This window comes from Prunus dulcis, chromosome 4 (assembly GCF_902201215.1).
Source record: "Prunus dulcis chromosome 4, ALMONDv2, whole genome shotgun sequence".
NCBI lineage: Eukaryota > Viridiplantae > Streptophyta > Magnoliopsida > Rosales > Rosaceae > Prunus > Prunus dulcis.
The window spans coordinates 14,490,061-14,504,459 of NC_047653.1; the positions used below are offsets into that span (position 1 = coordinate 14,490,061).

The window sequence follows — 14,399 nt, forward strand, 5'->3', positions numbered from 1 at the left end:
TGAGGCCGCATAGGAAGTTTCCGCTTTACCCCATACGTTCTTTCACCTGCTTTCCCAAAGCGCGGAAATTTGACAAGCTGCTTGCTCGGTTGCTGCTGCCGACTGCAGAGTGTAGACCAAATAAAAGCAATATATGTTCCTCCTCCTCCTCCTCTCATGATGCAAACCTTCTGTTGAATTGACCCATCATCATGTGGCACTAGCAGAGGGGCATTTTCAGGCACCTCCAAAGCGACTCTGTAGATCCGTCAGTGATCATGTTCACAATCCTCCTCCTCCTCCTTCCTTGTATTCTTCTTCACCTTGTTAATTTTCTCCTAGGACGTGCTGAGTTTCCTTCTTCAACCCTTGAACTGAAGCATGAGGAAGCTCCCCAAGCAGTGCCTTCATCTTCTTCATCTTCAATTCCTGAAACTTTGGACTTTGATGTCTTCCTCAGTTTTAGGGGGAAGACGCCCGCAATAGTTTTACGGACCATTTATATCACGGTTTGAATCTGAAAGGAATCGATACATTTATGGATGAAGAGAAGCTTAAGAGGGGAAAACCCATCGCACCAAAAATCCTGAAAGCAATTGAACACTCCAAGTTTGCAGTTGTCGTTCTTTCAGAAGACTACGCTTCTTCAACTTGGTGTTTGGATGAATTTGCGCATATTGTTCAGTGCATGAAAGAGGGAGACTAGAAGTGTTTCCGGTCTTCTACCACATCGAGGCATCCAAGGTAAGAAAGCAAACAGGAAATTATGGAAAAGCCTTTGCTAAGCATGAAGAAAATTTTAAGAAGGAAAAAGGGAAGGTGAAAAAGTGGAGGAGAGCTCTGAGGAGGGTAGCCAAAGTTCCCGGATGGGATTTGAAAAATAGGTATTTCTAGTACTCTTGTTCTTCAATTGAAATTACAAGGTAGTCTTATATTTAACTGTTTTAATAACATATGCCCTGCTTGATTAGATGATTATACTTGTTCATTTTGTTTCTTTTTCCCATTGATGTTTATGGTTCTCTTTATTATATACCTATTCTTTTTTTGCTTGATGCAGCAAATTGAATCAAAGCTTGCTTATAAATTTGATGCTTAAAAGGAAATGTCAACTTGTGGCCTTGTCTAATAAACTAAAATGGGAGAAAACTTTCCTGTACCAGTTGCATACACTGATTCTCTCTTTCTCACACATCATGCACCTAAGTTGTGTGAGAAAGAGGGAGCCGGTGCACCTAAGTTTTGTGGCTTGATTACATACAATATTTATAGCAAGATATGCAGCAAGCACGTAGGTGATCTGATTGGAAATATCATGTACGTGGCTGATCTCTGATAAAAGATTTTGTTCTTCGGAGATACTAATGTTTTTAACATAGGAACATCTGGTGAGGAGAGATTGAGTGAGAGAAAGAGGAGAAGAAAGAGAGGGATAGTGAAAGCGAGAGGTCAGAGGTGGTGGAATATATGGTGGTCGGAGGTTGGATATTTTATGATAAAAAAACATTATGGGTGTCATTAGCGTGGTTTTGAAAGGTGGTGCATGCGGTGGGGATATGTAGGAAGCAAATTCCAGATTTTGATATTTATGAAGCAGCAGCAGAAGGGTTTTGAGCGGTTCAAATTCTGGGGCTGAAGAGAAAGGAGGAAGACCGGGAGAGAAAGGAAAAGGAAATAGACAGAGGGATGGGTTAGTATTAAGGTGCAACATAATTGAACTCCATTAGATTAATCAATAAGCTGACAACGAAAGCAAAGCTCTGACATAGCCATTTCCGACACAACAATTAATATTTCTAATTTTCTTTATTGCATGTCACTTGTGATCAGCTAACCACAAAATGTTATTGAATTCTTTTGCAGGAAAGAATCAGAAGTTATTGAGGAAATAGCTAACAAGATTTCAAATATATTGAACGACAAACTCTCAAGTTCTAACAACGATTTAATTGGAATGGATTCTCGTATTAAGAAAATGGAGGAGTACTTGGCTCTTTGCAGGTCGGATGATGTTCGCACCATAGGGATTTGGGGGTTCGGGGGCATTGGTAAGACAACTCTCGCAAACGAAGTTTTTAAGAAGATCAGGAACCAATTTGATGCTAAATGCTTCGTTTCCTCTGTTAGAGAGGAATCCACAAAAGTAAATGGTCTAGTTGGCATGCAAAAATCTCTCTTTGCAACCTTGCTGCACTGCAATGAAGATATACAAAATGCTGATTTGGGGATCCAATTGTTACGTACTAGACTAAGGAATAAAAGGGTGCTTATTGTTCTGGATAATGTTGATAAACTAGATCAGATAAAGGCTTTAGCAGATGAATCTTGGTTGGGTCCAGGGAGTCGAGTCATTATAACAAATAGGGAGAAGCATGAGTTGGATACGTGTGGACTACTTGCAGATAGTATATACGAGGTTGACAAGCTGAAGATTGGTGAAGATTCTCAGCTCTTTTGTCGAAAAGCCTTCAAGGAAAACGATGCTCCACATGATTATAAAGAGTTGTCCAAAAAATTTGTAGAATATGCTGGTGGCATTCCTTTAGCTCTTATAGTTCTGGGATCATACTTGAGGGGAAAAAATGTAATAGAATGGTCAGAAGCATTTGATAGACTTGATGAAGATCCTGAAGAAGACATTATGAATGTGCTTAAAATAAGTTTTGACGCATTAAAGGGCACAGTGAAACAAATCTTTCTGGACATTGCATGCTTCTTTAATGGAGAGGATCAAGTTCGTGTAAAGAAGATATTAGAAAGTTGCCGGTTTTATCCTAGAAGTGGTATGCGTGACCTTCTTGATAAAGCCCTAATTAAAATTAACGAAAGAAATGAACTGTGGATGCATGATTTACTTCGGAAAATGGGTCAGGACATTGTTCATAGACAATTTCCTAATGAGCCTGGAAAGCGCAGCAGGTTGTGGATTAATGAGAATGCCTACAAACGCAACAGGTCATGGCATGATAAAGTACTTGCAGAGAATACGGTACGTGTTAATCCTAGTTAGTACAAGCATAATTTTTTTTTTTCTTTTCTTGAAAAGTAAACCCTTAAGATAGTAATTAAAAAAACATTAAAACCTTGAAGAACACAAATGTGGTCTCCCTAAAAGAGGGAGGAAGAAGGGAGGAGGGAGGGAGGAGGAATAAATGAGGAAGAACTAAAAGAGAATGTGTGAAATAAAAAACTTAAAACAAAAAACTGTTTAAAATTGTTTTTAGCTTTTGTGTTTTGGTTTTCATACCATTTATCACTCATCTATCCTTTCCCGTCCCTCCTTCCTCCCTGCCTGTCTTCACTTGTTCTCCTTTACATTTTCTCTATGTTCTAGATAATAGATGTGATTTAATTATTAGGTTATTTGTTCATCTTATTGTCTAGCATGCTATGTCTTGCATTTGAACTTTATCGTTTGGTACAGGGAACAACTGCTGTCGAAGGCATATTCCTAATCTTGCTGGCAAAGGAAGAGATACAGTTGGATGCTGACCCATTCGCTAAAATGTGCAACCTAAGATTGTTGAAGATTTGTAATGTCAACTTTTCTAGATGCCCTGAGTATTTCTCTAAAGAGTTACGGCTTCTGGAATGGCACGAATATCCTTTAGAATCTCTGCCATCAAGTTTTAAACCATGTCATCTTGTTGAACTCAAGATGCCTAACAGTCGCATTACCCAACTATGGCATGAAAGTGTAAGATCATTTATATATATATATAGTTATTCTCTCTTCCGTATGTCCGCACGTTATTATACGGATGCCATTGTAAATAGGGAGGAAAGCAGGGTGAGGTAGTAGAAAATACTTGGCGTTTGCATGATAATAACGTCCGGATGTCTTCATAAGAGAATTTATATATATATATATATATATATATATATTTCTTGCACTGAGTTAGGGTGACAATTAATTATGATAAAGTTAAAGCTAGAATGCTTATCTTCCCAATAATTACTAAGTTGTCTAATAACTCTGTTTTCTTTTCCAATTCCAAAACAGTGTACCATGATGGAAAACTTAGTACAAATGGATCTTTCCAACTGCAAATTCTTGATCAAGACCCCAGACTTCAGAAAGGTCCCAAATCTTGGGAGGTTGATTCTTGAAGGTTGTGAAAAATTATCAGAGGTTCACGCAAAAATTGGGGATCTCCAACGTCTCGTTGTATTGAATATGAAAGGTTGTGAAAGTCTAGAGAGCCTTCCCCACTCCATCAGCTTAGAATCTCTTAAAACCTTTAATCTTTCTGGTTGTTCAAAACTCAAAGAGTTTCCAGAGATTGTGGGAAACATGGAAGCTTTGTCAGAACTTTATTTAGATGGAACGGCTAAAAGGAAGCTGCCAGCATCAATCCAGCAATTGAGGGGCCTTATTTGGTTAAATTTAATTGGTTGCAAGAACCTTATGAGTCTTCCTATGGCCATTTGTAGTTTGACATCTTTGAGATATATATATATATATGTCTGGCTGCTCACGCATTGACATACTGCCGGAAAACCTGGGGAGCTTGGAACAGTTGCAAGAGCTTGATGCCCGTAAAACTGCTATAAGAGAAGAGCCTGGCTCCATTTTTTTACTTCCGAACCTTAAACGATTATGTTTCCGCGGAAACAAAGATGTGCCAGTCGAATCCTCTGTATCCGCTGAACATAAAGATGAGCTGGCTGAATCCTCTGTATCCACTGAGCATAGAGATGTGCAAATGGAATCCTCTGTATTGTTCAATGAGCTGGCAACGGAAGAGATACGGTTGGATGCTGCCCATTCGCTAAAATGCGCAAGCTAAGATTTTTGAAGATTTGTAATGTCGGCATCAAGTTTAAACGCATCAAGTTTAAACCATCTCAGCTTGTTAAACTCGAGCGTTTAGATTTCACTGGAAATGGTGTGGGCTGAGAAAATATCTATAAGATTTCTGAGCCTAAAAAACTCATCTTGTTTGGGATTAGCAACCTTCAGTCGTTGCCAAAACAACTTCCGTTGAGTATAAAGTTCATTGATGTACGTCATTGTCCTATGCCGCCAATTTCAAGGAATTTGACAGTATGGACTGCTATTAACGGTTTTAGTTTCATGATTTGTGGAAATTCCAATGAAGATGAAGATAGAACAAGGAACCCATTTATAGTTCACGAAGAACTTCATGATGAACTATTCTTTTCTAAATACATTGAGGTGTTGACTATCTCTCTCTCTCTCTCTCTCTCTCTCTCTCTCTCTCTCATATTGAACATCTTTATTATTGTTTTTCTCTTTGGTTTTTATTTTTTGTACAGGACCGAATTTATCATGAAAAGCCATTTGAAATTCGTGCTCATTTTCCTCATGGTACGAGAGTTCCACACTGGTGCAGACATTGCATGAGTGGGTCTTCTGTAAGAGCCAAACTACCTATTGATACGGAAGGTAGTAATAGTAGGTGTATGGGGTTTGCCCTATTTGTTGCTTTCGAAATCCTTGAGAATGAAAATTTTCAGAAAAGTTGGGAATTGGAAAAGACTGTTTGCCATTTTTCCACCCGTGAAGGTCGTCTTGAACACCCCATAGTCTTTCAAAACTTTGAAGACTACAGGGTTGGGTCGTCCTATGGACTTTGCTGCTACAAGCCCCGAGGCAGGCAGTTTGCAAGGCTGTTGAATGAAGGGAGTCGACAATTTGAAGCTTCTGTTACAACGAATCGACCAGACTTGGAAGTAAAAGGGTGCGGGATACATTTCATATGGCAGCAAGATGTTGCAGGTTTTGTTAATAATTTGATACCAATTGCTAATCACCATCAACACCCAGGATTTGAGCTTTGGTCTACATTGGAAAGCTCTGGTGCTCAGATGGGAACCTCCATGAACTTTGCACTCTGAATGAAGACAGCTACAAACGCTGGAACAATTGCAAGGTTTTGTAGTCTGACCACATAATTGTCACTCCAAACATTGTCGTTTTGTCATCATTTACATATAATGGCCGAGCCTGAGACCAGAAGAGAGAACTTGAGTTTGTTGCTTCAGTCTTAAAGGACACATTGTTTCTGTTTTAAAGCACTTCAATCCTTCTTCCCCATAAAATATTTGTTTCCCTCACAAGTTTAAGGAACAAAAAGATAATCATAACTAGCTTTTATTGCCCAGAAGGACATAAATAATTGTTTTAATCCTCCCCTTTGTCCCTATTTCAATCCAATCCTTCTATTCAGGTTACCATGGATAGAAGCAAAAGCCTCCATATCCAAGACCCTTTGTCTCTCCCTCCTCTGGCAATCACAAGGAAAAGGATTCTATAATTCACATGGTAGGCTAGGCAATGCACACTACTCATACATGTAAAAATGAAAGTTGGTAGAAGCAGCAGGCATACAAGAAAAGCAAAACCAACAATCCAAACCGGCGACAAACAGAAAAGTACGACTCTTGCTGGTCATTGGAGGAGCCAATCACAAGACGCCCACCACCCATAAATTTCTGTGTACCATGCGATACCATCCTGCATCCACCTTGTGTCTGTATAGGCTGCCCATGAATTAACCCCTTGAATAATAACAGGAAAGCTTTACCAATCTCATAGAAAGTAGTCTGGTGCAGGTTTCTTGGCAGGCGTGCCTCTTGATTCCTGCATTTTCATTACAATCTTTCAGAATCAAATATGAGGGAACAGAGACAAGATGTCTGGAGGGGCCACCCAGGCATTCACCAATGCCAAAGGTTAAAGAGGAAAAGAGGACCCAAAAGAAGGACAATATACTCAAGGTCCATGCATTGAATTGAAGTGTCATTCTTTTGTGCATTGGTAAAACACAAAAGTTGTTACTTAGCATACCCGATGTTACTGTTTCCATATAATCATTCATAGTCAGCATCCCAACTCTTTCCAAATTTTATTGACAATCATATCAAGTAGAATCCTTTGCTAAAAGAACCAGTGCATTTCATCATTGGACGCATGGAACCCCACATAACAATGGAATGTGGACAACACGAACAAAGTTTCGTGCTGCTGCTCAAAATAACCAAAGCAATTTCAAGAAAATGAAAAGGTGATCAATTGCAACTTAATTTTATGTGCAAACCTGTGGCGCAGCATCAAAGACACGAAACTGCTTATTAAGATTTTCATCCAGCTCAAGAATTGCAGCTACATTACCACATCTGAAACAGACCCATCATTGATAATATAAACCTTCAAATTAAAGAAAAATGGGGGAAAAGGTTAATTGCAGATTGCTAATTTACCTGTAACAGTAATTCGGTGCTGACCAGACTGTAACTATCTGGTTATTAAACATCCATTTATACCCTTCCATTACCAACTGATGGGCACGACATATATAGTCAATGTTGTTTGCATGGTTAAATGAAGAAACAACACTGCCACCAAAGAGGAAACCAGCACCACGAGGACTCAAACCCCAACCATCCACGATATCTTCAGGATCTGACCATAGTAGGTCACACATGGCACCATCATGAGGTACTTCTTGCTTCCGGTCAATTGTTCGTATCTGCCAAATAGAACATGTGAATTGGTTAGTATATAAAGGATTGAAGATTACAATTTAAATCAACATAGTAAAGATGCAACTCAAACTGGATTATCATACCTGATCCAGAGTTGAAATGGCAGGAGAGAGACCACCATGTACGCTAAAAATCTTATTCTCAATGAGAGCTGACAAACTGCATTAAGCCGCCATCAAAACTCAAAAGCTGTAAAAGAGAAACAACATAATATACCCAAATTTTGTTTCACTTTTTGACCTATTGACTTCTTTTTTGTGCCAGATTTCCACCGGAATCTTTTTCAACCCCTAAAAGGAGTTTTTATTTTTATTTTCCCCAAGGCTTAAACCTACAATTTATGGGTAATTCGGCACAAAATGAAAAACTTTGCGGTAGCAATCTGACACAAAAAAAGTTCAGGTGGAAAACCGAAACAAAATAGCGGTCATGTGACTCGCAGGTGACTCTTTCTTAACAGAAATCTTAACGGTCTTCATGGTATGTGGTATTTTGGTGCAAAAAGATTTAGTTACAGCTGGTAAATTGTCAACAAAAGAAAAACTCAGGTGGTCAAGTGTCACAAGTGGCAAAGTTCAGGTGGTATTGCTAAAATATTCCCAGAAACAATGGCCTACCATCACCCACTATGAAACCAAGTTTCCGTGTCATAATATTGTCAGCTGCCTAACCTTAAACAGACAGAGTTTATGTGATAGAAAAGGGCAAACCTTAGGTAATCAAATATATCAGTGCAATATCTCCAAACATTGACAGATCCATACTTTCGTAGACACTCATCATAGAATCCATACACCTGTCTAGAGAGGATAACTCAGTAAATATTATGAATGGGTAAGTCATAAAAAGTAGGCACCAGTAAAAGAGACTTAACCTGCGTGATTTGACGACTCTCGTGGTTTCCTCTAATAAGTGTTATCCGATCTGGATATCTAACCTGAAGTAAATTTATTAGTTAAAAAAATAAACTTATGAATAACCATCAAAGGCTTCGATCAACATGAGAATAAATGCACAATCTATATCCATGATCGGCCACTGGGAATTAAGATGGTCTCATAAACTAAACCTAATCAAAAAAGGAAGATGATTCCAGTTATCTCCCTTGACTTTACAAGAACTTAAATGGAGCCTAGATGGATAAACAAATGAGACTACTCCAATCAAATTATAAATTAGCTTTATCTGATTAGTTTTTTTCCTTTTTTCTTTGGGGAACAAGTGATAAGTTTTTCTTGTCACTCTATCTACTAATCATCCATTGAGGTCATACTCCCTAACAAGTTGCATAGGCCTTTCCGTTTCCCCTGAGTTTTTCCCTGTTTGTTTGGACAGGGTGACTAGATATGTTCCTACTAATTCAGATAGCAAATTTGTAGCCATAGCCTTATGTGTGCTATCACATAATGCAGTTCTAGTATTTTCTTTTTTTCTAAACCACGGTTTCTTAAAAATGAAATGAAAGGTATCATTTTTTTTGCCTTAAACCATCATGAAGTGGCATTCAATCCACAAGCAATTTACAACTTCAGAGAAAGCAGTTCAACATCAAAGACTCCTGAAAAGTCCAGTGAAGTAAGATAAGCCCTTAAAGTGGCCATAAAATTTTGCACGAAGTTCTTATCATCTAGAAGAAATGCTAGTGGAAGGAAAAGAAAATGTGCACATGATTATCTATTATTTCCTAGGTACTTCCATGATAGAGCAAAGCATGCTTGCATCAGCACTAGTACAAGAAGGGGCTATGACAAACAGCCTTTGTGATGCAGGAAAACACAGGTAGGTTTTTTCTATGATTTTTAAGAAATAAAGTATTTTAGAAGAGACGGGGATGGGGAAGAAAGTAGAGGAGATACAAACACACCATGCCTGCATCAACACTCAATTATCATTAATTTCAATCTGACATGCTTTACAACGGATAGCTTTGTTTATAGGTTTCAAATAGAACAGTTAAGGGTAAAAATAAATAGTATAATACTAAAAACTCATTACTAACTTTCAGACGTTGCGTGTTCCTAAAACCCAAATAAGTAGACTCTAAATAACACTTGACCAAAATCAATACTCTTAATAAGACTTGGCATAAACGCTTATACTGACACTTTCACTTACTATTTTTACTCTATGCTTTTATTTTCTTGCACTATCATGGACATCTCACTTAAAACTCAAAAGCCTTAGTTTTCAAGTTTGGCAAATGAGAAGTATTGGGCTACTTCTTCACTAACCAAGTTGTAGCTACTTCATCACCTTTTGTTTCCAAGGCAGAGGGTGCAATATAAATAATTGCCATGTAATTTGGTGTTCCACAATCTTTAAACAGACACCAATCTTTAAATTTAGGGTTACGTTTTAAAGCAATAGAAACAACACTTGTACTAGAACCCCTGAAGAATATGGCTAAAACATCAAATGAAATGCACATAAAAACCATTAATCTTCTTAATGATCTAAAGAGCAAGTAGAGCATATCTGAAGGCTCAACAAATCAATCAAAGTAGAGAAGTATATAAGCCTATCACCTTGAGTGCAAGTAGGAGTAGAAATGTCTCAACGGAATAGAATCCTCTGTCAACAAAATCTCCAAGAAACAAGTAGTTAGTCTTTGGGCAATCACCTCCTACTTTGAAAAGCTCTTTCATGTCATAAAACTGCCCATGGATGTCACCGCAAATCTATGTAACAAAGCATACAGTAACAACAACAACAACCGGTTAGCATGCAACCTGCAACATTTAGGATTTGAACTTCATATTCTAAAGCACCATATCTTCACTACAAAGAAATTATTCCACTAGCCCTATTTCCCTGCTAAATTTTGTTTATAACCCCACTACCTCCAACTAGCTCATAATATAAAGTAATGAACAAGAATCAGAATGAAAATAGGGCTCCTCGTTATGCTAAAGACACATACAAGTTCAGCCTATAAAACAGCCATAATCCATTTAGAAAGAAATGTAAACTATCATTACCTACAGCAAAATAAATGGTAACAACTGTTAACTGTATTTCGTTCCCAATTCGTAAACCCTACAACATGTATTTTTTTTTCAACCATATGGTTTTCCCAGTAAAGAAAAGAAAATTCAATTGAAGTAATATTATAAAAACCTTATCTATTCTCTGGAATCCAACACCATTTCAATCTTCTTTCTTCACAAAATTACTATTCCACAAGTATTAACAAATAAAGACAAACCCACTTGTCCGAAACAAATAGAAAATCGAAATCATAGCTAAATCAAATCCATAACCCAAAAATCAACCAAACCCCAAAAAAAAAAAAAAAGAACTATTACATCGAAGACTACCCAGCAAAATCAAAGAGTTCGCAAGTAGAGAGAGAGAGAGAGAGAGAGAGAGAGAGAGGAAATACAGTGACAGGAGCATCGACCCTCTGAACGTTGCTCTCTTCGACGAGGATTTCCATGGCCTTGAGGCAGAGAGCCTTGACCTCCGACTCTTTGAGAGGCTCGCACTTCTTGAGCTGCTCTATTTGCCTGTCTAGGTCTGACATCTCTCTCCCTCCCTACTTTCTCTCTCTACCGTACCCCTCTTCTCCTTTATCACACCACCACCACCACCACCACCACCACCACGAATCCCCTCTCTCTCTCAACTTAAAACTGTGAGATTGTGAATCTGTGAATATCCCTCTCTCCGCGGCCTTTGTCTTTCACTCTCAGTTTTTCTTTCTGCGGGCTCTCCCTCAACTCTCCAGATTTTTGCTTTATTTCAGTTTTACCCCCGTTTTCAATTTTCTTCTCGCAAAAATGCCCATCCCAATTTCAAACACTCCCAACGACATGTCGTCTATTTACACGACAAGTCGTTCGACCCCAAAGTCACCAAGCGAATAAAAACCTTTGGCATAAAGAACCTGAATCTGCTTCATCCTTGAGCTGAAGCGAAGAAGAGAGAGAGAGATTGAGAGAGTCTGAAACCCAAAAGACCAAGAAAATGGCATGGAGAGGAAAGCTATCTCAGAACTTAAAGGAGCTTAGGGTTTTGCTCTGCCAATCTTCCCCTTCAAGCGCAACCACCAGGTCCTTTGATTCTCTCATGCCTTTTATTTCTCTTAATTTCTTTGTTTATTGCTTGTAACATCAATAAAAATGATAAATCTTCTTTCTTTGTATGTGCAGAACATTTGTGGAGAAGAATTACAAGGATCTGAAGAGTTTGAACCCCAAATTGCCCATCTTGATTCGTGAATGCAGAGGGATTGAGCCTCAGTTATGGGCTAGATATGGTATTTCCATTCTTCCCTAGCTTCTTTTTCTTTTCTTTTTCTGATGGTTTTTTTCTTTTACATTTCTCAATGTTTTTGGAATTTAGAATGCTCAAGTTCATGGATATATTATGATTGGTTTAAGGTTAGATTTCAACTCATGCTGCATTTTTTTTATTTTTTTTATTTTTTGGTATATATGACCAAATTCGTTTTGTGATATTTCGCTTCCAGTCTTTCTGTTGGTTCATAAGATAAGATGCTATGCCAAGGAGACACACACGCATAACTGATGGAATCTGCTGATGTTAGGGCCCGTTAGGTAGCAATTTTCAGTTTGGTTTTTATTTGTAATGGAAGATAGAGAATGAGAAATTAGTGAGAAGAGAGATGATAGATTAGAAAGTGTATATGTGAGGATTGATAAATAAAATTAAAATTAAAAACCAAAAACAATTTAATGTGTTTGTTTTAGTCTTGTTCATTTTGCCCTCATTTGTTCTCCGCATCTCTCATATCTCATCTTCCTCCCTCCTTTCTATGTAGTTCCCTCCATCTCTTTAACTAAAAAAACTATAAGCCAACATAAACAGTATGAATTATCAGACGGGCCCTTTAACTATCAATTCTTTAGAGCGGATCGACAAAAGGAATTTGAGATTTCTAAATCTGGGGAACTTCTAGATTTTTTTGCTCTAGACTTGTGATAATACCCTTTTTTTATAACTAGATCTATGTTACCTTTTTCAATTAGGAGAGTAATTATAAAATGTTACCTATAGTTGTGAAAGCTGCTAAATGGAAAGGAAATGCAGCAGTGTTTGTGAGTTGCTCCATGAAGTGCGTTGAACATTTTAAAATTATTTGGTTAAAACTATTTAGCATTGTCTGTTAAGTTCAGTGGGGAAATTGAGTTTTTATCTTTCCTTGTATGGCCTAGGATATAGTGACAATTGTTTATTAACGAGCTTGAATATGCACCTGTCATGTGTTTGTTTTCTTCACCATATCATGTCTATGAATTAAACTGTGTATTGAAAGCCTTATTTGAAAATGTCTAATAAAGATGGTAATTGATTACTTTAAAAATAAGTTAATGCCTAAACTAACTTTTCAACGATGTAGGGTTTATTCAAGCAACAATTTATGTAAGAAAAAAGACAAATGTCTCCTCTGTTACTCTTATGAACTTATAGTCGTTTCAGTTACTGTTTTGATTGGTGGTGCCAAATTTATTTATCTTATTTAAGTTGAAAATGCAACCAGAGATCAAGAGTGGGCGGAACTTAGGTGAGGGAAATTAGAGGAGCATGATTCATGACAACAGAAAATGTCTTTGTTGGATAGCCAACTATGACTGTTCTAGCTAACCTCCAGCAAATGATTTTCAGTATTGTTCTATGTTGAAGCCAAGCTTTTTTCTTTTTTCTTTTCTTCTGTAAGAAATGCTCTTAGGAATCCCAAAGTTTTGGCTTTGCTTCTATTTTGAAAAGTATTGCAGATGTTATGGGGATGCATGGCCTGAGTTTTATAGGTCATTTTAAAATTGTAACTCAAGTATGGAGAAACTTTGCAACAATCAACATTAGAGATACCCCAGTCTGCCTGCTTTCACCCTAGTGGATAACGATTTAGCCATCTAGTTGTCATTTTAGGTGCGGATTAACAGCCATGTAATAATTCTGGGTATGAGTACTTGATAAATGGTAAACAAATTCTCTTTTCACAATTAGGTGCAAGTACAATACGTTCCAGTATGCTTAATGGCCTGGTATTGCTCATGTTTTGTTCAAGCTACGCAAGTTCTTTTGTTGGTTCTTTAGTCCTGTGTTGTTAACTTGAATGTTGCACCCTTGCTCCATTTACATAACCTTTGATTATTAAACAGACATGGGTGTTGAGAGGGGCGTTCGTTTGGAAGGTTTGACAGAGCCACAGATCTCAAAGGCACTCGAGGAACTTGTTAAAGTGGGGGAGTCTCTTAAAGCTTGAGAATTGACTGTATGAGATGAAATAAATGTATATTCGTGGGAAAATCTTTCCTATGATCGCCTGCCCTTTCTTTAGATCAGGTGTGTGATGTGTAAGATGATTCTTTTAGGGTCATTACTCAGTACCGCGTGTTTTGTAGTTTGAATAATGCATGTATTTCCATCTTCCATTGAGACAACAAATTTTCCAGAAAGGGTGTTCTTTGCTGCCTATGCACTTCCTTTCCAATGTGGCCCCCTCGTGGCTTATTTATGAAGATGCAAACAAAGCCAATATTTTGAGGTGCAAAATTGGCGTCTAGAGTTTTGCTGCTAAATGCTCAAAATGAACAAAATTATTCAGACTTCCTCTCCTCTTGCCACAGAAATAGAGTAGGAATAAGCCCTAATTAATAAAAATCTGAGCTCTTATAGATGAGTAGCTCATTCAAATGGTTGAAAATCTTCTATGTAATGTCTTCTAACAATCCAAATACTTATTAAAGAAGCACATAGTAGGTGATTCTTCGGAAATTGCTCCTATGACCTAAAAACACTTCTAAATTTTTCTACCAAACATTGTTAAAAAGCGTTTTTGATTATCAGAAAGCCTCAAACAAGCCCTTAGTAATTATAATATTATTTTTTTAGAGTTTTTCTATTTAAATTCCACATTTTTCTTTGTTCATCACAATACTTAA

General features: G+C 37.6%; 3 protein-coding genes across 5 annotated transcripts; 2 read left to right on the forward strand and 1 right to left on the reverse strand.

Annotated features, from left to right (window-relative positions):
- Positions 1-37: 37 nt before the first annotated feature.
- Positions 38-5,995, forward strand: LOC117625149 (disease resistance protein RUN1-like). Of its 2 annotated transcripts, XR_004585419.1 has the most exons (5): positions 38-863; positions 1,843-2,968; positions 3,404-3,676; positions 3,983-5,158; positions 5,260-5,995. XR_004585419.1 is itself a non-coding variant. In XM_034356751.1 (4 exons), the coding sequence occupies exons 2-4, from the start codon at positions 1,934-1,936 to the stop codon at positions 4,463-4,465; spliced, it is 1,791 nt and encodes a 596-aa protein (XP_034212642.1). In that variant the 5' UTR covers positions 38-863; positions 1,843-1,933; the 3' UTR covers positions 4,466-5,995. The 2 variants fall into 2 exon arrangements, 1 of the variants encoding a protein (XP_034212642.1); XM_034356751.1 differs by having other exon boundaries at positions 3,983-5,995.
- Positions 5,996-6,064: 69 nt separating this feature from the next.
- Positions 6,065-11,200, reverse strand: LOC117625150 (serine/threonine-protein phosphatase PP-X isozyme 2). Of its 2 annotated transcripts, XM_034356752.1 has the most exons (8): positions 10,874-11,190; positions 10,017-10,169; positions 8,366-8,428; positions 8,202-8,287; positions 7,575-7,650; positions 7,207-7,475; positions 7,044-7,122; positions 6,065-6,586 (listed from the first exon to the last, which is right to left on the reverse strand). In XM_034356752.1, exons 1-8 carry the CDS (start codon positions 11,012-11,014, stop codon positions 6,536-6,538), a joined length of 918 nt encoding a protein of 305 aa, XP_034212643.1. In that variant the 5' UTR covers positions 11,015-11,190; the 3' UTR covers positions 6,065-6,535. The 2 variants fall into 2 exon arrangements, with proteins under 2 accessions (XP_034212643.1, XP_034212644.1); XM_034356753.1 differs by lacking the exons at positions 6,065-6,586; positions 7,044-7,122; positions 7,207-7,475 and having other exon boundaries at positions 7,572-7,680; positions 10,874-11,200.
- A 176-nt stretch (positions 11,201-11,376) lies between these two features.
- Positions 11,377-13,943, forward strand: LOC117625152 (NADH dehydrogenase [ubiquinone] 1 alpha subcomplex subunit 2). Its single transcript, XM_034356754.1, has 3 exons — positions 11,377-11,543; positions 11,643-11,749; positions 13,617-13,943. Exons 1-3 carry the CDS (start codon positions 11,458-11,460, stop codon positions 13,718-13,720), a joined length of 297 nt encoding a protein of 98 aa, XP_034212645.1. The 5' UTR covers positions 11,377-11,457; the 3' UTR covers positions 13,721-13,943.
- Positions 13,944-14,399: the final 456 nt, after the last annotated feature.